Source organism: Triturus cristatus, chromosome 4_1 (assembly GCF_964204655.1).
Source record: "Triturus cristatus chromosome 4_1, aTriCri1.1, whole genome shotgun sequence".
Lineage (NCBI taxonomy): Eukaryota > Metazoa > Chordata > Amphibia > Caudata > Salamandridae > Triturus > Triturus cristatus.
In genome coordinates, this window is record NC_140585.1 from 1,061,905,161 (window position 1) to 1,061,930,356 (window position 25,196).

General features: G+C 40.4%; 1 protein-coding gene across 1 annotated transcript in view; it reads right to left on the bottom strand.

The window, feature by feature from the left end:
- IL17REL (interleukin 17 receptor E like) overlaps window positions 1-25,196 on the bottom strand; it is a 410,789-nt gene that overhangs the window by 1,389 nt on the left and 384,204 nt on the right. Inside the window, exon 17 of the mRNA XM_085654046.1 lies at window positions 1,898-1,969. Coding sequence (XP_085510172.1) covers window positions 1,898-1,969 — 72 coding nt within the window. The remainder of the gene's footprint in view (window positions 1-1,897; window positions 1,970-25,196) is intronic.

Genomic DNA, 25,196 nt, shown 5'->3' on the forward strand with positions numbered 1-25,196 from the left:
AAGTAGTATTTTTTTTTAGTTTTGCACAGCCTGTGGATTTTAATGATACGCACATGAGTGAGTGGGCGAACAGGAACATTCCTCAGGGGGCATATTAACAAGCCAGGCGATAAAATTATCGCCGCTTTAGCGGCAGAAAACTGCCGCTAAAACGGCGATAATGGGCTTGATAATATGCTGTATGGAATTCCAATTGAAACCCATGTTAGGCGTCCTTCACATCGAACATGGGTTTCAATTGGAATTTCATAGAGCATATTATCAAGCCCATTATCGCCGTTTTAGCGGCAGTTATCGCCTGGCTTGTTAATATGCCCCATAGTGCTTTATTCGAACTCATCTGTCTCTGGGATCTGCATGTATTTACCATCTTCTTTTCATATAATGTAATTATGATAATTCATACTAGCCTTACTAGATGACATTTACCCATAATTTTGAAGAAAGTAAAAAATGCATTTATAATAGGTTCCCTTTTATGATTGTCATAGAATTCCAACTTTTAAAGTATGCATTGACATTTCTGCAAACCCTTTATTTCCCTAATTACTCCACTAGGCTAACTTAGAACAAGGCTGTCATCAACTCTATGCATTGTGGACACGTACAAGCAACCAGTTTCTCTCCTCCTGAAACTATTTTCCCACATGGCGAAATGCATTCCCCTATGTCGCAGTGAAAACTGTTGGTGCTGCATGGCCACTACCGCACAGAAAGCACTTTTACTTCGACCTTTTGCAGGTGTAACTGTACTTGTTTCTGGGGTTGGGAGAGGGAGGCAAATTGTTTGTGATTACCCACAAAAGGTTGAATGTTTCATTGACTACCTATGGATTTACCTAAACCTCTCTCTTCTCGGGGTGTATTTCAGAATGTCTATTACAGTAATATTGCGCTACCAGAATATTATAGCAAAAATATTGCAAACCAGTAAACATTGGTGAGTATAGATTTGCCATTGTTATCTCTACATCCACGTACCTTGAAGATGCATAAATATTGTCAAGGTAAATAAATGTGGACTTAAGTATAGTTAGCCTATATTTATTTTCATATACTTAAACCTTGTTGATATTTCGGCTGTCAATATATTTTCTGTGATATATTTGTAGGACGATATGTAAAACTCATTAGTCTAGCATATCAAGATGCTACAGTACCATACTCCTTTTCCATCAATATCTCTAAATAGACAATGGCTGAAAATCCTCTGTACATATAGAATTTCCACCAGTTGTAAGGGAAATTTGTGGTCAGCATCAGAATCAGGATTTAGGTTTTCGTGAACACAATTACACTGTTTAGTACACAAGGGGTGCAACACGTTTTGTAAATCAGGCCTCCAACTAATACCTTCAATTCAGCCCTTCAACCTCTGCACCATATCTGCTATGGGTTTTTCTCTGCATAATACCTGCTCTTGTTGCTATCAAGTGCAATGTGACATTCATGACTAGGCAATCCTCTCCATTACTGAGCAGCCACCATTAAGCATTGCTCCCCAAACTACTCTGCCTGTCGTCCAATTACACAAACGTAATAATAAAAAAAGAGTGTCCTGCTTCCTATTCGTGTGAATTTGATTCATATTTCTTCACCTGCATGATGGAGCTTTAACTTGTGTCCCTTCCACCCATCCTTGTCTCGGCTTTATGCAGAAAAGGACATCCTTTGATTTGTGAAGAAAATGCTCCACTCCAGAGGAGAAGATTTTCTGTTACCCACCAACTCTATATCAGACCTTGGACATCTCAAACTCATATAAACAGGCCTGTGTCCCATTTGTCTATGTATCATTTTACAATTCCTATTACCTTCTCCCTTCATTTCAATACTACAACGCACTGAAGGTATTTAGCACATGTCTACTAGGTTGGCCTCCATATTCTTCACTTACCTATCCCTGAAGATATATGCTGGACCTTTGCTTTCAAAGAGTAGTCATGTGCGAGTTGCTTTCTCCGGTGCACTGTGAAAAAAGAAGGCATATCATTATAGAAAAATCAAACACATAGTTTGGCAGTCTTATCAACTAGGAATGAACTTGGGAGCATGTATGATGTATTGAGCGCAATTTGTAATTTATTAATTATAGGTAAAACATATATTGTAGAAAATACAATTTGCAGGAGGGCCTGTAAAAAATACAATTTAAGTATAATTAGTAGCAATTGCGATTAACACAAATTGGTATGGTTCCAAATTGTAGACACTGTGGAGAGAGTCTAGGCTAAGGGTGTCTAACAGTGGTCCAGGAGGAACCGATCCATGTCAGGTTATAAGGCTACCTAGGGACGTAACATAGACCCCTCCAGTCCCTGGGGGTCAAGTGAGGCACCCAACCATTCACAAGGCCTCATTCATCCCAAGACCAATTAATATTTGCGAGATATGGGAAACTCGGAAGCCCCTCATCACATTCCGCAGGGAACCACATCATTTTTGAGTTATGCCATGGAATATTTATGTGAACTATTTCATTTTAGATTTATTGTATGGAACTTTACATTGTTTGTGTAGCCTAAAATCGGATGTATTCTCGCCTTGTAAAGCAACACTAGAAACGTTTGAAACAGAACATGACTTGCCCTGATCATTTCCTTTCTCCAAATCTGGTGTTTGTAGACCCCAGATCACAACATGTTTCAGATACTGGACACCAATTGCTGCTGTCAAGGATGGAGATGTAGTGGAGAATAGAAAGTGGATGCTTCAAACATAGCACAATAGGGACAGCATAGTGGGAGGTTATTCCTTCTGAAGGTGGAAGAAGTAACCAGAAAGGCATGGCAGATCTGTGTATCTTTTGGTATCAGTATACAGAGTTTCTGCGTTATATTAATAATAAACAAAACTAAAAAGCAAAACAAGCAAATAGTAGGGCTATTGCTGGAGGGAGTGAGGGGATGGGAGAGTTTGACAGGGCCTGGTGAGGCCATGCTCTTTGTTGGCCACTTAAATATTTGTATAATTTTCATATATCACTTAACCTCGAAAATATACATCTTTCAAGATAACTGACAATATCTGCTCTTCACTATGAAACAACATTTTCAAAACACTTTGTGGCAGATTTAACAAGGGATTGTGTTTCCCTTGTAGCACGCATGGTGTTGGCAGGGCAACCCAATCCAATAGTCAGATTTACCCAGAAATGCAAGGCCACCTTATGTGGTACTGCGTTACTTGGTAAATCTGAAGTCGCGCAATGCAGCGCAAGTCACTGCCTTGCGTTACTCTGCTCCAGGGACACATGCCATGGGTGAAGCATGGGTGTTCCCACCCACCCACCCATGGTTTTGACGCATTCCCAGATTTACCATTATTGGTAAACCTGGGAATGCATCAAAATGCTACGCCTCCCCAGGGGAGGCGTAACGAGGAGAAATATGCTTACTTCTCCTTGCTTATACTCTTTCTATATACACATGCACCCTTGCACCATAGTGCTCCTACTTCTCCAACAGCAGTTCCATCTGCACCGCCTTCCTTTCGGCAGCACAGATCAGCCTGATCATTCGAGGGAGAGATCGTTGGAGCCAAGAGCACCGTATTGTGTGTGTTTGGATGTGTATATTTGTGTGTGAGTAGGCATGTATGTTGGTATGTTTGTGTATGTGTATGAAGGTTGCATACCTCACTGAGTGTGTGTGTGTGTGTGTGTGTGTGTGTGCATACATTAGTGTGCGTGTGTTTTACACTAGTACAATGCTGACCCTAGCACAATGGTGGGAATTATTGGGAACTAGTGAGCATCCACGAGATAATGTCAATTGAACATACATGTAAAAAGCTGACCCTTGCACAATAGTGGCAACTTTTGGCAACTTGTGGGTAGCCCTGAGATGATACCCTTCCACACCACTGGTGACGTGCTTGCCCTCACATTATCATGTGTTTTCTTGGCAACTTGCAGGTATCTACGGAATAACGCTCACCATTGGTGAAATGCCTGTTGTGGCATAATGGTGGTAATTCCTGGAATATTGTGGATTTACATAGTATGATATTGTCTATGTCTATTATATATGGGAGACTATTATCATACAATTTTTTTGTATTTATATTTATTATTACAGGCACCTTTTGGTGTCAGAATGCACCTATACAAGAAAATTATGATGCACCCAGTGGCATGTAATAAGTTATTAACAACGACATGTGATGTCATATTACTCAAGAAACTTGGAAGTGTTATCACAGCTTGAAAGAGGTTGGTGTATGTGAGCTCAAGCACTGTGTGCCAGTAGAACTTTGTAAAATGAACCCTCACTTCATAAATACAGTGCTTGAGTGCCCATGTTCCAACTTCCCTCATTAATACCTTTCGGGAATGAGCAATACAGGTCTGTCGAAGCAATAAAGTAATTTCTTTCACAGGCGGTGAAAGGCAGAAAAGCAAATGAAGGTTCTCTCCTACCTTTCAGCTAGGAAGGAACAGATGTTTGTTTCTTGGATTGACAAGAGCTCCTAGGTTCTGGAGGATACTCAAGCACATCTGCCAAGATGTCCTGTATGACACTTTTAGAAATTCCTGGCTATTTAGCCTGCAACATAATACATTCTAGGACATTTAATTTTGCTTCAACATTTCAAATCCCAATATGCAAAGTTATGTGAGCTAAAATGGCTAGATTAGCAGAAGAAGTCACTCAAAACAGTAGGGTTATGCAATTTATTTTGAAGAGACGGGGAAAGCAGTCCATATATTAAATGGAATAAAGTACCCCCTTTCTGTCCATTAAGAAGCATTTTGCAAATCACCTTGGAGTTCTGTCACTAATAAAGGCACTCGCCCTGCAGCCTCATGTCTCGATATAGTCACAGAAGTCCTTGGTGACTTGCAGTATCCTTCTAATATACCTTGCTTTATCCAATATATATTGCTGGTCCAGAGAGACTGCAGGCCATACTTGAAGAGACTGCAGGCCGTACTTGGAACATTGCGCCACATGCATGGCTTCGTGATGCCCACTCATAACAAAGTGAGTATCCTGACAGTTAGGTGGTAATTCTTGGTATATTGTGGACAACGATTTCATAATGATGACAAACTCTAACATAGTGTTTACCATGGTACAATGCTGGTAATTCCTTGACTATTGTGGGTATTCTTGGAACAATGGTGGTTCTGACAATATGGTTATAATTCTTGCTGCACTCAATCAAATCAAATACACAATTGTGGCAATTCTTAACTTAGTGTGGTCATTCATAGCACCCATGTGTGCTATAATACTAGCCCCGTGCTTAATGGAGGTAATTCATGATATATTGTGGGCATGCATGACTGTATAAAGGCATTAATGTAAATTATTTCGAATCTATTAAGGTTCAAGGCTTGGCTAAGAAAGGAACTAAGCAAGGGCACATATTTACCATGCCCAATAGTGTACCTGCTTATCCAACCCTCTCTCCAAAATTCAGGATATATACATTTGCCAATGCACTGGTTTTGGAGAGAGAGAGGTGAACAACAAGCAGCCTATTATATTTGTAAATTTCAAAATGCTTGTTAAGGGAGTTGCTCGCTAGCAAGTTTACAACTTTTTTCTCAATTTATATTTTCTAAGGGATAAGTCAGTCATGATGCTGTTCTCTTGTCTCAAAGCTCTCAACACCACACCATGGGGCATATTATCAAGCCAGGCGATAAAATTATCGCCGCTTTAGCGGCAGAAAACTGCAGCTAAAACGGCGATAATGGGCTTGATAATATGCTCTTGAGAATTCCTATAGAAGCTCAGGTTAGATGTCCTTCACATCTAACATGGGCTTCAATTGGAATTCCATAGGGCATATTATCAAGCCCATTATCACCGTTTTAGCGGCAGTTTTCTGCCGCTAAAGCGGCGATAATTTTATCGCCTGGCTTGATAATATGCCCCCATGTCTCTTTCTTCCACTTCCTCCACTTCTATTCCCTTGCAGAAAACAATTAACAAAAAAACAACACAATCACACTGTGATATTGACCTTAGTTTGAAGATACTAACAGGGACATTAACCGGGAGGTCCTGGCATGTACCCACTAACAATAGAATGTTGGCACTGGCTACAGCCAAACAGGCCTATTATTCCACCGGGTATTTCGCCAGTAGGCTGATGCCCTTGAAGCCCCTTTGTGAAAGCAAGGTGGAAGGTAGAGAGAAAGTGATCAGAGAGAGAGGGAAGAAAGGGAATGGAAAAGGAATGGGTAGATAGAAAGAGCGTGATGGTGCAAGGAGATAAAGGGAGCGGGGCAGGTTTGAGAATTTCTTCCAGGGCTGCTATTGGTTCCCCAGTACGGCCCGACACTGACATGGGAGCAGTGCCAACAAGAGGGGGAAACTGACTCTGGAAAGAGGGCAATGAAACTGAAGCACTGGTATAGAGTCACCGACTATTAGACAAGGAGGTTGGCTTGTTGTCACTGACACCTAAACACAATGAAAGTGACAAAGCTATATGGTCATTATCACTGAACATTGGGTTGCTAATGTATGTATTTAGTTATTCCTTTATACGGTGGAGCTTAGGTCTGAATACATCTTAACATACTGAAAATGCAACACAGGAACACTAGAAACCAACTGGGGGCATGCAGATGAGAACAGTGGGGGAGAGATTACAAGATGGTGAGACCCAACTGTCATGCTCCTTTCAATCTTTTTAATTCACAAAGGAAAGGGGGATTGTAATGATGAAAAGGGGTCTCCAAACCGCCACAGGTACATTGACACTGGCAATGGGATAATTACACAGGAACACGATGAGTAAGCAACAAACGCAGAGCCACACACAGTGAGAGACCACTGACAAAAGAAAATAAAAAAACACAAAAGAAATAGGCCCTACCAATGCCAGATTTCGCACTTTAATTTTATGGCACTTATGCAGGTTCTTCTTGGAATTACCTAAAAGCTAAATATGGCAATTGGTGCTTGAAAATAAGTTGCTATGTTTTAAGAGTAAAAAACATATAGTGAGAACTTTATTAGTGGTCTCTCTCTTCCTTGAGGTCTAGAAATGGCAGTAATCTCAGTCCATAAAATGATCAAATATGGGATAAAATATGGGAGGAACCCCAAAAAGCAGAATCCTCTACAGAAGGTGAATTCTACTCTGCAACACATATGATGGTGGACTGGTGAAGGTCTGGTTAAGGAATCAGTCCTTAAACATAGCAAGTCATTTCAAAGGAAGTTTTCAGACATTTTGAATGAATAATAACTGATAATAAAGATCCTTTATTGTTATCATAAGAAACAATTTTCTTTCTGTTTTCTCATAGTTTTTTTCAAATTTAAATTAATTTCACAGAACGTTTGGGACACAAATTTTTGACTAAATTTGCAAATTCATAATTTTCGAGTTGACACAATACGTCTAAAAATGAGCATATTGATACATTTTAATGAAATACACTTTTGTGTGTTAATGTGTTATGTCGGTGATTGTTTTCTGGTGATGTAGAATTCGGTATTTATAGACTTTCACTGTGCGCATTCAGCACTTTGTCATTGTTCTAGAGATTAGAAGCCTTGATGAAACAAGCAAATGTATTTTGGCAATTAGGCACTTTGCACCAGTGGTGTAGCAGGGGGGGGCGAGGGGGAGGTCCGCCTCAGACGGCACGAATTTTGGGGGTGGTGGCTCTCCTCCACCCCTGGAAAAGGCAGGGACTGCCATGGGCGGACAAGTGCCTAGCTACGCCACTGCTTTTCACAGGGAATTGTTTTAATTATTTTGAGGATAGGAGTGGTCTCTTTACCTGGCTGGAAACACAACGCCGTGACACAGCAAAAGTGCTGGATATAGAGAGGCATATAACAGCCCTCGTCCTTTCCATATCACTGACAAGACCGTTATATGAACTTACTTGCGCTTTAATACTCCCCACCATCAACTCAAAGTGGGGGGCATACACAATATAGAAAGTACGCACCTATGGTGGGAGGACAAAAGCTGAATACAGCCTTCCCTAATTGAATTTTCCTATCGGGGACATTTCTAGAGAGTACGTATCTATTATGGGAGGATAAATACTGGACACATCCTTCCCTAATACACCTTTCCTTTTGGGGACATCTTCCATGACTGGCCAGAGACAGACATATTACAAATGGTCTCCCAGTCCTGTTTCATAAATAGCAAGATATTTACATTTTGGACAATCCAAATCTTTTGGATCGACATTTTTTCGTGCATGAGCCTTGAAGAAGTTACAATCGTAACGAAATACGTGTCGGCTGTTTTCGTCTTTGCCAACAGGTAGGCTTTTTTAAGATGACCTCAGTGGATCAACTAGCAATATCAACACCCTTGTAAAACAATATATGTACTTGTTTTGGATTACATCTTGAATATTGGGTTACTACAATTTTAATGAAACATTGTCATTTGATATTAAATAGAATTTTGCAGAAGTTATCTGATTGGACTGGTTTCCTGTGAGCAGTCATCCTGTTTTTGAATTGTAAATTTGCTAGTGATATAACTATTGGAGAGTGCCGAGGTACAGTGGTTTTGTTAAGCTTTGCACAGGATTTCGTTTGAACTTCTGTGTGGTGTCATCCGTGGTAGTGGGGTGTTTTTGTATCGTTACCTTGAGGGGCACCAATACTGTTATTCTTATACTGACAAGTTTAGACAGCATTTCGCTTGGAGTTGATGTGCTATCCTATATACCATCACTACCTCCCTTGTTTCTTGTGAAATCAATGTAATGTGCCATTGTTTTTTTTTTGGATCTGTTGATAATAACTGAGTGTTCTCTTCACAGCATGATCATGCAGCACAGAGTCTTAATTTGAATGTAATTTTGAAAGATAACCTTGGAAATAAGGCTGAAGGTGTATTATCATTCAAAATAGACCTGCGCTTTTCAATCTTCTGGAACGAGGGATTACTCACAAGGAGAGAGCAGAGGAAGAAGGAATAGGCTACTCACTGAAAGCCCAGGAGAACTGAAAAGTAACATAGGTTATCACACCATCCCAAGATGCCTCATGGAGAGACAACGTTGACTTCCTTGTTGCTCCACTCTCTCTGCCCCAGTAATCAGATGCTCCTTGACTAGTGTTTGTGTTAGTGTGAGGCACAATAGACAGAGATTAGTAGGCCAGACTGCTACTATGGGCAAAGGGATTTGGGCAAATGTCAACAGGCTACCCAATCGCACCTACACATGTGTACTTACTGGGTTCTCCCACACTGCAAATTCGTATCCTTTCTGCCAAGTAATTTTCAAGGTGAATGATGAGACAGCAGTATCATTCTGTGTTCTTATGCATGCCTTTTAGTAGATTTGTGTACTATATAAATGTAGCTAATTACAGTAGGTGCATCCTTATTCTGCAAGTATTTGTGTAGTAGATTGTTATGGTGTTCAAGGGGCAAAAATGAAAAATTGTGTAAGGTGTTAGTTTTCTTGGTCTTTTCTATCATCTATCTATCTATCTATCTATCTATCTATCTATCTATCTATCTATCTATCTATCTATCTATCTATCTATCTATCTATCTATCTATCTATCTATCTATCTATCTATCTATCTATCTATCTATCTATCTATCTATCTATCTATCTATCTATCTATCTATCTATCTATCCATCTATCTATCTATCTATCTGTCTGTCTATCTGTCTATCTGTCTGTCTATCCGTCTGTCTATCCGTCTGTCTATCTATCTATCTATCTATCTATCTATCTATCTATCTATCTATCTATCTATCTATCTATCTATCTATCTATCTATCTATCTATCTATCTATTTATCTATTGGCATGTCTGTCAGTCTATCTATCTATCTATCTATCTGGTCTAAGAACAGTATATTCATGGTGTTTGGGGGTGTGGCTGGAATTAAACGTGATATGAGTCCTTCAAGGACAATGTGGTTGGTAGTTGAAAGGGTCAATTATGATTTATTCACAACTGCTAGCTTAACAACTATTTGACTATCTCTGTTTTCTGACAGCATTAAGAACTTCTGTAATATTAGTTCTATGAGTGGTGTTTGCCAGCTTCCTGTGATGAAGAAGCAATTGGCTTTGTGTTCGTAGACTAAGTTGTAGGTGTCATAATTGGGCCTGGCTGCTGATCTGGGCTGTAGCGTATAACTGGCTCATAAAGACATAGTTGGCACCTGCTCTGTCCCCTAGTGTATTTGTGAACTTGCACATCTCTAAATGATGCATTATATTTTAATTTAGTATTGTGGGGTTTACTGGGGCATTGGGTGTCTAATCTTTTTCAATATTTTCATTAATGTTCATTTGATCGTTGATATTTAAACTAATACTTTTTATTTTTAATTAAAAATATATTTATAAATTACTCATTTCATTTTACATTGGGATATTGAAGGCTTGAATTTCTATTTTTAAATAACATATTTATAAATGTACATTCATTGATTAATAAATACATCTGGCTTTTAAACTGGCAATTGATGAACTGTATTTTAAGTAACATTCTAAGTCTTAGTTAAAACATTCCTTATTTTTCAAACCTATTATGTTAAATGTTATTCAATACAGTATCAACTTGATTGAAGTTTTTAGCAAAAGAAAATGCTTTTTGTAATTAATTAAAAGCATATATTTTAAAAATAAAAAGATATTTTCTGTAAATAATTATATTTCTTGAGAATAATTGGATGTTTTATTGGTGAGTTTGATGAATTCTGTTATTTGAAAGAAATGTTTCTAAAAAAAACAAAAATGATTTTGATTAAATCTAGACATATTTAAAAAAATCTTTAAAATGTTAAAAAAGCCTTGTTGCTTTCATTTTTCATGTTTAATTTTTGTAATGGGAAGCTAATTGATAAGGGTATAATGAATGTGACCCCTAAAATGTATGCACTTTCTCATTGTTTGTTTTACAGGAGTTAGAATAGTAAATTTGACCTCTCTAATGTATTACATTCCTCTATGTTTGTTGGGCTGGAGATAGAAAAATAAATCTAACAACCTCAAAGGTGTATGTGCTTTCTCCAGTTTGGAAACAGTAAATTTAGAATGCTAGATCTGACACATCCATCCCCCAATGTATTCATTTTCCTTAAAGATTGTTGGTCTGTATGCAGAAAAGTTTAATCGAACGCACCCTCCAGTTATGCCCTTCCCCAAATGTTTGTTGGACTTGAGTTAGAATAGTACATCTTCCCCCACCCCAATGTTTACATGTTCCCTTTTTTGTTGGATTAGAGTTAGATTAGTAGATGTATCACACCACCTTCTATGTTTACACTTTCTTCAATGTATGTTACACTGGAGTTAGAATAGTAAATGTTAACCTCACCCTAACATATACACTTTCTGCAGCATTTTTTAGATGAGTTAGAATAGTAAATCTGACCGCCTGCTTATGTTTCTAGTTTTTCTTCTGTTTGTTGAACTTGAGTTAGAATAGTATTTCTGACCCTCTTACCCCCTTTCCCAGTGTATGAATTTTCTTCAAAGTTTGTTGGGCTGGAGTTAGAATATTACATTTCAATCCCTCCATCAACAATGTGTACACATTTCTCAATGTTAGACTTGTGTTAGAAAAGTTAATCTGACACCCCTATGTATACACTTCCCCAAATTCTGTTGAATTAGAGTTTAAATTTAGACCCTCCCAAACTCCCAAATTTACACTTTCATTTATGTTTATGTGACTGGAGTTACAATAGTAACTCTTTCTCCGTTTGCTGGAATGGAGTTAGTATAATACATTTAAACCACCATATATGCATTTCTCCTAACATTTGTTAGACTGGACTTCTGCTATAAATTGGGTTGTTGGTTGACTAGGGTTTTAGTCCAAGTCAGGTGGCAACCACAATCCTAGTCAGGATAAGAAGCATGCAAACCCTAAATTAACCTGTGCTCACCCTCCGGTAACTTGGCATAGAGCAGTCAGGCTTAACTTAGAGGCAATGTGTAAAGTGTTTGTGCAACACTTCAAACAGTAAAACAGTGAAAACACCACAAGAGGGGATTCCACACCAACTCAGAAAAATGGAACTTAATTCAATAACCAAATCAAGATCAAAACAACAAACTCCAATAAGTAGAACTTGAGATATGCATTTTTCAAGATTAAACTCTAAAATAGCGCTTAGAAGCAATAGGCACTTATTTGTGATATCTGGTTGTGCCGGCCCAGGACAATGTCAAAATTTCAGGCCAACTGCAATTGAGCATGGGCTCGATACAGGGACCCAGTGAGGCCCTCTGAACATAAGTACCTTGATCCTTGGTGGTGGCAATGTGTTTGTCCAGATTGACGCAGTAGTGGTGATGCGTTGACTCTAATGAGTGAAGGACTGCGATGAGGAGATTTATCGTTGTTGTCGAGGATGCTGTTGATAGAGATGCAAAGTCCTTGTGCACTGGGGGCTCCGAAGGCAATGCGTTGGGCCAATCCACGCAGTAGAGGCGATACGCCAGGTCTGGTCCATGCAACAGGAGCGATGCACTGGTTCTGATTCATGAAACAGTAGTGATACGTCACTTCTAATCCACACAACAGTGACAATGTGCCGGTTCTGATCCACGTAACAGTGTTGACGCGCCGGTTCGACAGATGATGCTGGAGCAAACACCTTATGCCCACTTCCAAGGGTCCAGGACTGGGGTGGCACCACTTGGCAGAGCAGAGTCACAGATGGCAGAGTCCAGGTGCAGAAGCAGGTAGGTTTGAAGTTTTTTATGTTCCTAAGACTTCAGATCAGGAGGCCAGCCAGCTAGCACTTGGAGTCACTCTGGGTTCAAGTGATGCTGATCCAGTCCTTCTCACCCAGGCAGGGGAACAGCAGGCAGCAGGACAGCAACGCAAGGCAGGAGTTCAGCAAAGCAGCAGTCCAGCAGAGTGGCAGTCCTTCAGCAGCACATCAGTCCTTCTTATTGCCAGTGTCTTCACAGGTCCAGAAGTGCACTGAAGTGATGGTGTCAGAGATCCAGTACTTATACCCAGTTGTGCCTTTGAAGTAGGGGCAACTTCAAAGGCAGGTCTTTAAAGTGCATAGTTATCTTCCCTTCCTGCCCTGGGCCCAGACTTACTACAGTGGGGTATGCAGTCCTTTGTGTGGGGACAGGACACCGCCTATTCCGGTGTAAGTGAGGTTGGGTGCAGCTCCTCCCTCCCATTATGCCAGGATTGCCTATCCAGTCACACCTAAGCTCCCATTGTGTGTGGCTTTCTAGGGGAATATACAAAGCCCAACTGTCACCAAATCCAGACATGGTCAGAGACAGGCAGCAGGCACCAAATGGCTAAAGTAAGAAAATGCCAACTTTCTAAAAGTGCCATTTTCAGAATTGCAATTTAAATCTGACTTCACCATAAGTTGTGATTTTAAATTATGAAACTCCACGGAATTTTGCAGAGTTTTTATGTAACTTCCCAGAATTCAGCAGAGTGAAACCCCATGAGTTCTGCCCACCCCTAATTAGAACCTGTGTCCTTCACTTCATCAGCAACAGGCACAATAACCCAATGAACTGTCTCAATAGAGAATGGTGGAGAGAGGGGAGGGCAATGAGTGAAAGGAAAGAATTTGTGGAGCAGCAAAAGAGGAGAAAGTTAACTGAAAATGAAAGGAAGGGGAAAACAGGCCACATGAGATACATTGAAAACTACAGGGAGAGATAAGACAGCATGACAGTAGGTGAGAACATATAACTTATGGTAATAGGGAGGATGAAAATGATGTAGATAAAAAAATAAAAAAAGTACAAACTGGAGTAAAAGGCTTGCAGAAAAGGCTGCCACCATTGTGGCACAGCATATTCCCTGAACCCCACATACCACTGTCAAGGACAACCTGTTCTTTTGAAGTGTGAATTGCTGGATAGAAATAATAAGGACTTCATGGGCTGATTCACAAAAGTAAACGTACACTTTTGTGTAACGTTATGTTTACTTTAAAATTCACAAAACTGCATTTTAATAGTTAGTTTACGACTGAGGAAAGAAAAAAAGATAGGCATGTCATATATTTTGTGAATTTCAAAACAAACGTAAACTTCCACTAAAGTGAAAGTTTACCTTTCTGAATCGAACCCCAGAAGAATTTAAGTAGCACTTGCCTTAAGCAGCAGCAACATTAGTTCAACCATCTTTAGGGAAGGGACCAGTGTTTATTCTCACCTGTCAGGCTGTGAAGGAGCCTGCCTTGGAAACAGTCGATTTCAGAATTATTGGGTAACTGACCCCAATTTAAAAATATCTCTGAAATCAGGATAATAAGACTGAATACGGCCTGGGAGAAAGTAGGGCACATGTTCACTTATGTATATGTACATATAAAATGTTCCCAAAAATGGTGCACAAATTGGACAAAGCACTCAGCTTGACAAAGCAGGGACAAAATGGTGAAGATAAGTGGCTTTGAATCGACTCCATTCACATTTGCAAAATAAACATATTTGGAAATCCACAATAGCAAAATGGGATTATAAGTGCAGAGTACCTTTAAGCTAAATAAGCAAGATGGCTCAGTGAATTAATACGTGGCTCTGACATTTGCAAAGATCCTGGGGATCATAAGTTTGAACCTTGGTAGAACAGACTCAAATTCCATCCTTCCAAGGCTCCTCATAAATGCCAGAAGGGAGATATGACTGGATATATCTTTAGCTATCTGTATTAGTTTTGCTTCTATACTGACACAGCTTGTTTCACTGTTGACTGAATGACGTGGTAAAGCATCAGAGAGGCAGTATTTAAGTAATTAATTGTGTGTGTGTGTGTGTGTGTGTGTGTGTGTGTGTGTGTGTGTGTGTGTGTGTGTAAGTATGTGTTAGGGGCTGTAACACAGTTTGAAAACAAATTATTATCTCTGGGACAGCTGTCGGCCTGTTTCTTGTACCTTTTCAGTGAAATTCTAGCCTGCACCCCCCTCCCGCTTTCAGTTTAAGCTATGCTAGCTTGCATGTTACATTTTTGTCTTTGTCTTCATGCCTCATCACTTTTCAAATCTACCAGCTGCCAATGTCTCCTAGCATGTATAAAAAGGGAAGATTTGGGCCTGGTAAGAGGTTTATCTTACCAGATCGAAATGCCGGTGTAAACTGCACATGCAGGCTCTGCAATGGTAGGCCTTAGCCATGTTTAGAAGGCTACTTAGGTAGGTGGCACAATAAAGGCAGGGAGGGTCTTTTTCCAACAATTCAAATAGTAAATCTCATTCGCCTCTCTCACACAATGTGTGTATTTTTCCTAATGTTTGTAGGATTGTAATTACAATGGTGTATCAGAATTGAATTGCTTCTTATAATTGTAAATATTTTTAGTTTGGTGTTGGTATTATTCATTTAGATCTGTATTATTTATAAAATAATTTGACGGTATTATAGTGAAATGTATATATTTTGAAAAGAATTCCATTTTGCCTAATTTTTTATTGTATTAGTTTTAAAATTGTTTTTAGATATTTTGTTACCTGCTGTAGTTCATAATTTCTGCAAAAATATTATTGATTATATATGATTATTGTGTGTTTTGTTATTTAGTTACAATAAAACATATTTTTATTTAGGAGTTATTTTACTAGTATCATACATTTATTCGAACTTTTGAAGTTTTTTTGGCAAGTTGAATGGATTTGTGAGTATTAAACAATTTAAAAGTTATCTATTTAATGTTTACTTGTTTTTATGTCACATACATTTTTTAAAATCTATTACGTTTGTTTAAACAAATTACATTTTTTAAGTTACATTATTGTTAGATCATTTAAATAAATATATATATATATATACATATACAAATACATATCTATATATCGATCTATATATATATATATTTTTTTTTTTACTCATATAATGTCGATATATGGGGCAACCACATTTTTGTTGGTTATAGTCTGGTAATTTACATTGTGTATATGTAAAGCTGATATTTTGGACCTCAATATTTTTTCGGTTATATTTTTGTATTGCAATATTTTGGTAATGGACATATTAGCATACAACCAATCCAGTGAAGAAGTTTACTGTTATAGGGAGAAGGCACTCACAAAGTTTATCAGAAACAAGTTCTCCATGTGACTGTACACAGGAAGAATGTATTGCACAAGTGCTGCTGCACAGCGTTCTGTACTGTACTACGTAAAACGATATCCTAGTGGAAATATATATGCATGGTAATTTAAGTAATGTGATACAAGAATTTCATAGAAGGTGTGTGATACCTGGGGAGGGCTATATTTTTTGATGAATGGTGATGTTAGGGGTAGTGAAATGATGGAGGCAGGGGTGGGTGTAGACGTGATGCTATTGGCTGTAAATAGGTTGTAGTTTTAGCTGATGTGGGTACATGGGTGTGTGAATGAGTGTAAGTAGTGGTCTCATGTGCATCTGTCAATAAGTGATGTTCGGAGTGGGTGGGTATTGGAATGAGTACCTCTTGAGAAGTGTTGAGCAAGTTGCTGTGGATGGGAGGTGAATCCATGACTGTATGTGGTAGTGAAAATGTGGTAATGGTAGGTATGGGTAGCTGAGAGTTTGCTTAGGAATTTATTAAATGGCTCAAGCAAATACGAGGCATTAACCTTGACAATTGAAAATAGGTAACATGCATAATTACAGAGGTGGCACATAGCATAATTAGTATTTGAGTACGGTGATAGAACAATAGGCCAAGAGTGGGCCCACTTATAATGAAAAAGAATGATTGTTCAGAGGAAATAATAATTTCAGCACAATTAATTCTGCTTTGGCTTATTTCCTGTACAGCCGGGGTCCTTACAGATGCATTGGATAATTTATAAAGTACACCTGGCATGCAGGAGTAGAGACCATTTTGCTGGGACTAATAACAATCTAAATTATACGTAATTTGGGAAGCAAATGAGGCAATTCTTTGAAAATGCAATCCACAGCAGAAAATGTGTATTCCTCAGAAATATTTCCACATCACAGACCCTTCAAAAACTTCAGGACAGGACTGAAACCAAAAACTAATAAGCATAAAACAGTTTGGCATTCACATGCTCGGTCAAGAAAATCCACAGGTTTTATATTTGCAAGAAGGGGCTCAGTATACATGTGGAATGCATTATATGTCTACATTATTTTAAATCCTACTGGGCTTAATACTGAACCCTGAATGGACCCAACTGGATTTTTCTTCCAGTCAAAGGTATATCTATTTCTCAAAATTTATGAAAAGACACTCCATATTGTAATTATCCTGGACTGTGTAAATAATGTGATTAATGGTGTACATTCTGCAAAAATATGCTGTTATGTTACCAAACTCAATGCATGGTTGACTTTCTGTCCCCTGTTTCATTTCTCCTCTGTGAGACGTCCAGAAATCTGATATCAAGAAGTTCGAATATGAAAAGATAGCAAATAAATGTAAATGAATTGTCTATTTACCCAGCCATCCTGCAAAAAGTACAATATCTCAGCTGTTTTGCTCTCCATAGACCTAAATAGTAGAGATGATGTACAATTTGACCAGCAGCTGGATAAATAGTGTGTAGGATGTCTTTATTTAGCCAGCTATAAAGAAAAAAGCAACTCCAGGCAATGGTATACTGGTGGCCATCTTGTAATGGGGATGCAGCATCTGTGAAGCATTTTAAAAGTAAGAGCATATACAAATGTGCTACAGTTTGTAAAAAGTAAGTGCATGAATTAAGCTGAGCAGTTTACAGATGAAAAGAACAAAATTAATTTTGAATAAAAAAATGATGCTATTTTAATATTCAAATGAGGCATGTAAAAACCAAACAGAGGCTTCAGAATATGGAACATAGATATTTTGAACTTCAGTCAGGGAGTATCTGAGTATGATTTTAAAGAATGTTACATGAATGGTTTATTTACTCATGAGAATACATTGTTGTTTTTTTTTAATGTTCATGATGCTCCTTTTGATGGCTTTTTAGGGCTGGGCTCTTTTGGGGACTCTTATGGAAGTCCTTGTGCCTTCTTTAGGCTTCTGTTTCAGGGGGGTTGTGTTAGCTAAGTATTTCAAATCTGACAACACAGCAGCAGTCAACAAGCAGCAGCAAATAGAAGGAGGGACACACACAGTAGGTAATTGGTGTTTGGAGGCCAGTGTTTAATTTGAGCCGGTGATTTACGGGGCTAGCGCCGGCTCTTAATTATTGGCACCTGCATTTATGACAGCGTGCTATTTGGTTTATTTAGAGATGAGCACTAAAATAGTTGTTTATTACTTCAATATACATTACAAATGAGCAGTACCTGATGTCAAAACCATTGTTACAGCTTTGGGGGCCTGGAGTAGTTTGAATTGTTATATTTGTAGAGTTTAATGGTTAAAAGTTGTGTTGGTAATGTCAATGGCAGCACTGGAAGGGGCAATGGGTGAAGCAAGCTGCAGTGGTCTCCTGACGAGAGCTGTGGCATTTTCTGTTTTGTTTTTGTTTAAAAAATTAAGCACTGTTGGGTGCACAGTACTTTGGGCACTTGCAGGAGGTAAACTAAGTGAGACACTGTAATGGGGCTTCAGTGGAATGGGGCAGTTAAAGCAGGAGACAGGAAAGTAATGCATCTGGGTATTTTTACTCACTGCCTGTGAATAAGCACACTTACTATTCACACAACAGAGTAGGTTTGGGGCATTGGTGCTTATTGATCGCATGTCATGAGCAGCCCCTTCAGCCATACTGGCATTTTAATCACCTGAACAATGCATCTCAGTAATGGTAGTTTTGATTTTTTACATGTTAAACAATGTTTTAAGTGGGCAAGGTCCTGTCTCTACTGGGCCCCCATATCTGTACATGCCAGTGCTGTCTCAGCAAAAGAACTCTGGAAGCAAACAAAAAAATCTATGTGACAGGCTTTGAGGCTGTACCTGACTAAAGTCATTGTGGAGGGGCCGGTAGGGCAGGAAGCAAAAGGAAGAGGAGGATCAAAAGTATGACAATAAGGCCCAATTCCTTTTGGGCCAGTGACTGGTGGTCCAGGAACTGGGATTGGTCCCTAATACAACAAGGTTGTTAGAAATGTGGGCGTCCTGAAAGATGAGAATTTATCCATGAAAGAGCATGTAAATTCAATTTGTGGATCCTGTTTTCGCTTGATGCGCATTCTTAGGAAAGCCATCCAATGGCTATCTTTGCAGACCAGGAAATCACTCACGCAGGCTCTTATTGTAAGTCAACTGGACTACGGTAATGCCTTAATGGCAGCAATGAATGAGGGCCTTTTAGCCAAACTACAGGTGGTACAGAAGACGGCTGCATGGCTGGTCTGTAGCCTGCCATCCCGGTCCCCCTCGGAACACATCCTCAAATCTTTGCATTGGCTACCCATAAAAAAGCTTGCCCTCTTTAAATGTCTGTGTCTGGTACATAAGTGTCTACATGGAAGTGGCCCCGATATCTTCTAAATAAGCTGCAGTTTTACGTTCCAACATGCAATCTCAGTTCTAATGAACGCAATTTACGATGTCCTCGGCGTATACGTACAGCCAGGTATGGATGGCCATTTTTTTTATTTCTGGTCCCCCAACGTTGGAACCAGCTACCCTTGCATATACGCATGTGCTCTGTCTCAGCTCTATTTAAAAAATGCCTCAAAACTTGGCTTTTCTAATTTCTGCTATTCTGACCTGTGTGGGGTGCATCAGTGCCAAGAGACCCTCTTGAGGGTGATTTGTTGCGCTTAACAAATATCAGTATTAATAATAATAACAAGAGGTGGGCCACTAGGAGGGCTAGGACGGCCAGAGCCACTAGGACCAGGTCAAGAAGAACCAGGTTCAGGGATACCTATTCTATCATGACCAGGGTTACCAATGCCGGAGGGGACCAGGAACAACTAGACGATGAACATAACATCAAAAATAGCAATAGGGGTACCGGGACCAGGGTAAGAAGGATCAGGAGGGCCAGGAGGATATGGAACAGGGGGGTCTGGACCCAGTGGACAAGGGTCCAAAGTAATAAAAGGACCAGAGGTAGAAGGAACAGAAGTCCCTGGACCATAATGACAAAAAGGGCTATGAAGGCCTGTGCGCACCAACCAGGACCAGAGGGACGAGGACAACCATTGCCAGGAGTAGCAGACCCAAGTAGACAGACCAAAGAGGACCAGTAACAGGAGACACATGGAGAGAAAAATCAGTGACAGGAGGGCCAAGACTGCAGACATTAGATCAATAAGGACCATGGGATCAGAAAAAAAAGACCAGGAACACCGAAACCAGAAAGAACCATGGCTATCAGAACTTGAAGACCCTATATTAGAATGACCAGAGGGTTAGGAAAGGCGAGAATGTCTGGGTCCAGTGGGACCAGGATTAGAAGATTCAGGAGTTTCAGTCTCAAGGGGTTCCTAAACCAGGGCAATAAGAACTGCATGAACTAGGGTGACCCAAACATAGGTACTAGGAGGACCAGTGCCATAGGGGTAAGAAAGACCAGACTCAATAGGACCATTGCTAGGAGGACCATGGCAGAGGAGCCTATGGTCAGGTGGACATGAACAAGGTAGAATACTCAAACAAGACTAGGAAGACTAGCATGAGTACATGAGTAGGATGGGGCAGAAGGACCGGAGGCTAGGAGGGCTAGGGAAACTAAAGCCAGTGAAACTAGAATCAGAAGACCTGATACATGAGAGCCAGACAAAGGGGTACCAGAACTAAGACCAAGACTAGATGGATCAAGGTGACCAGGATTAGACGGAGTAGGAACATGAAACCAGGGGACAAGATAAACCAGGGGAGCAGGACCAGGAGGACTGATGGACGGGGATTAGGGTGAGGAGGATGAAAAGGTCCTGGACCAGGAGACACAAGATCCAAATGACTGGGGCAGGAGCACATGAGAAGGACGACTAGTCAAATCACGATGTACATGGCCAGAAAGTTCTTAGACTAGCATGAACAGGAGGTCAAAGAACATCAGACCTAGGAAAGGCAAGGAAGATCTGTAACAGAACAATATATTGCAGAGCCAAGCAGGCAAGGAGCAGGAGGACGAGATCCAGGAGGAGCAGGCCAGATTGAAGAGAACTAAAAAGATCAGGCTCTGAAGGGGCAACAGCCAGCATTTCCAGGATACTAGGATAAACGGAACAGGGATTAGGAATACCAAGGGGGCAGTACCAAGGGCAACCAGAAGAAACGAGCCAAAGGACTAGTTAAACTAAAAGGATCATGACCGGGAGGACCAGAAACAGGGTTAACAGGGTCATGAAGATCAGGGCCTAGGGGACCAGGGCTCAGATTACAAAGTGGGGCCAAGCAATCATTACTAGTAGCATGACCAGAGTGAAGAGGATCTGAAGAAAGAAGGCCAAACAGCATCTGGAAGACCAAGTGGAAAGGGCAGTGGTGGATGGGAGGACCAGGACCAAAATGATCAGGCTAATAAGGACCTAAACCAGAAGAACCTGGATCAACCGAACATGGATCAATGGCTGCAGTACCAGTTGGATTAAATGGACAATGAACAGATTGAGGACAACCCAAACCAGAAGGACAAAGACTAAGAGTACCAGGACACAAGAAGCAAGATGGACCGGGATCTGCAGTACCAGGGTTAGGAGGTTGATGGTAAGGAGAACTAGGACATGGTGGCTACAACCAAGAGGACCACAAAGGAACAGGGCCAGATGGGCCAAAACTGGAGGATCCAGGAAGGAATATGATGACCAAAAGCAAAGTTTATGATAAATAGCATTAAAGGACAAGAAGAACCAGGACGAACAGGACCAAGAAGACCAAGGCTAAGATGGAAGGTGGGTCAGGTCCAAGAGAACCCAAACTATAAGGAACAGGACCAAGAGGATCAGTGTCCATTGTCACTGATCCTCTTGGTCCTGTTCCTTATAGTTTTGAGAAGGACAAGGACTATAAAACACAAGAATAGCATGACCTTGGCCAGGACTGACAGGCAGCTGAGACCAGGGACACAGGCAGCCAGAGTTAGAAGGAAATGTTCTGAGAGAGCCATTAATTAAAGAACCAAGGGGGCCAGGATGATCAGGGCAAAGTGGATCAGGACTTTAAGTACCGGGACCAGGAGGACCAGGGTGTGGGGGAAAAGGAGGATCAGGACCAGGGACACCAGGATCAGGATGATCTCAGCCTGAAGGTCCAGGTTACATGGCTAGGAACAGAATGGCCAGGAAGATAGGCAACAGGGATGCCAGGCCCAGGATGAGCAGATAAAGGAGGACCATAATGAGTTTGTGTAGCAGCATGAGGAAAAGCAGCAGGAAGACCAACGCCAAGTGGATCAGGACCATATCCAGGGAGACAAGATCCAGACCAATAGAGCTAGAAAGATCAAGGAGAGATGGACCGTACCATGAATGCCAGGAAGACAAGAGCCAGGAGGACCAAGACCAGAATAGGGAACATTAAAAGGATCAGCACCAATAGGACCAGGGATAGCCCTAGGAGTGCCATGGGGACCATGACCATAGGATCAGGGCCCAGAATACCAACTACAACAGACAAGGACCTGGAGGGGTAGCAGGACAGGGTGAGGGAGATCAGGAAGACCAGAACAGCTAGAGCCAGGCAGGCTAAGAGGACTGGACCTGGTTGTCCCAGAGGACCCGGACTAAATTGATGAGGCTCAAAAGGACCCAAACATAGAGAATCAGGGCAAAGAGGGCCCAGACCATTGGGTGTAGTATTGGAAGGACTATGAGGACAACGCACAGGGCCAGGAGGACAAGGATGATCTAAAGCAGAAAGACAAGAGATAAGAGGGCAACGCCTAAAAAGGTCAGGGCACACAAGACCAGGTAGACCAAGGGGACAAACAGAACCAGGAATTGATGTACTAGGAATCTGATGAGCAGACACACATTTGAGCAGTGCTTAGTTAACTGCCACAATGTTTATGTAAAAGATCCCACTGTGCCTTTAGAGGTCGGGCTGGCTTGAAATCCACTGTATTTCAATTTTATTTAATTGATTGTATATTGTTTTCTTCCTTTCTTTGGGATTTGTTCCACTTAAGGTTAATTTGGATGCACTGAGCCTGTTGTCAACCAATTTGATATTCCAAAATCAAGCCAGGTTCAAGCCACAAGGTTGAGGAGGGTGAGCCACTGAAAGCTCAAGCCAGGTTTGAGCCTGAAGCCTAGCTCAGCTTGAAGTCCTTTTGGAACCTCAAGCCCATAACAAGCAAAGCTTTCACGTGGATTCAATCTGCCTCCCCCAGTGTACCCTGGATGTAGCGGGTTGGTCAGAGCTGCTGACCTTGGATCTGGTGATTCAGGTTTGAGTCTCAGCATTGGCTTAGCATCCAGTGGTTCTGGGAAAATCACTTAATCTCCCCATCTCTATAAACAATGAATGGTGACCTTGTGTAATGTAACAAGCGCTCATGTTCAAGCACACCAATATCTTCAGGTCAAGTTAGCTCTAGATAAAAACTGTTGAAAAATGCACATAGTGGTATAAATGAGGACGTAACATAAGGAAATACAAAAAAAAACAGATTTACTGGCTGATTTGTACAAAGTGAAACCAGAAAACCAGGCTAAATCACTGCTTCCCCACTTAATTGTGTGATCTTAGGCAAATAATTTTCACCAAAATGTTTCAGAATACCAGCTCCACAAAAATCGATTGTGTTTGATTTAACAGACTACACAATGTTTCTGTATAATAATCTGGCCCACTTACATGGTTTACGTGACAATTGCTTAGCCTCGTAGTTCACTAATGGTTCATGTTTAAAAACAATAACTTGTAAGTTCAGTGCTATAAAGTTATTAATGGCAAACCTTCTACATTTTAAAGAAATGCGCTTTTTGAATTTTATAGGGACTTTATCATATTTTACGTTTTGTCCGGTGTTTGATTTACGCAGCAAAAACTGTTTAAGTCTCAGCTCATGCATGGGCTCTAAGATCTGAGCCAGACCCTTGGCTCGAATCTAGTTTAGCTCTCCCTGTTCATTTTTTGGCCTGCCCACATCTATTACAACGTGTACGTGTCACATATCCTTCATGGCTCACTGTGCTATATTAGAAAGATTACAATTTATGAACTGTGTTAAAAGCAAAAACCTAATTACCTATCTACATAAAATAAAAAGCTGTCATCTGCATGTTACAAAATGTTCTTTGCCCGCTATGCTCCTTTGATTCAATACTGGGACTAGACTAGTCACAGATCTCTACAGCAAATGCGTTAATCTCCAGAGTTATTTTAACATTTCGATTATTCCCTGAGATTTACTGGACATGCAAAGATCTCTGCAACAGGTGCCTTAACAACATCAGATATTTTAAAATACAGGTTTGCAACAAATTAACCAGAATACATTTACTGCCACATTTTTCCTTGCTACTTATTTCTTTCTGGTAGAGGTAAAAGAAAAAAGTTGAGGGACAGATTTTACGTCGGGGCACAACCTGACGAAAATTTAATTTGTTAAATATTGCAATGCAATTGCATGTACTCATGATAGACCTGCTAAAGATATGTGTGCGGTCCTAAGATATGATGTCACTTCTTGTAATGTCGGTTCCTGTGAAGTCATAGCTTGTGATGCCAGGTGCGATGTCACGGGGCATGATGTATCTTGCTTACTGCCTAACTTGGGTAGTCCCCCCCACACTTTTATTTTAGGATAGTTTCCTGTACGGCAGTGTGGTATTTCCACATATTTGTGATCTATTACTACCACGTTGCCTTAAGTTGGAAGAAAAATGCAAATGTGCGGTAAACTCCTTAGTGCACGTTTAACATGACCTTCTCTAAGCAAGAAACGCGCCCACCACTTATGAGTCCCGCGAATTTCAATGAGGAAATGCTAAAGTTTAATTTTAAGTCCACGCGGGCTTTGATTCAGCCAGAAGCACGCACATGAAACATGACAAAAACTGCATAAAGAATCAAGTGAGCTAATGACACAAATGACGCTGGAGGTGTGTCATTTCATGAGCACAGGCCGATACTGCATTTGAACAAACTGCCTAGTCACAGTACATCATGTGTAATTTGACAGTTGGTTGCACAATGCATAGCGTGTGCGAGGGTGAGCCTACGTCTCTGTGTGTTAACCAACCATTATCATTATCGTATCAGATAGCAAACAACAGCTCAAATGTGTGAAGGAAGTGAGAGGGCAAATCAGCTCTTGGGCAAACTGGGAAATTCCCTTGCCAAATAATGAAATACTTTACCTGCAAACAGCACATTACAAATATGAAGGCTAGAAGGTAAACATAAATAAATGTGTTACTTCCTAGTGCTGGT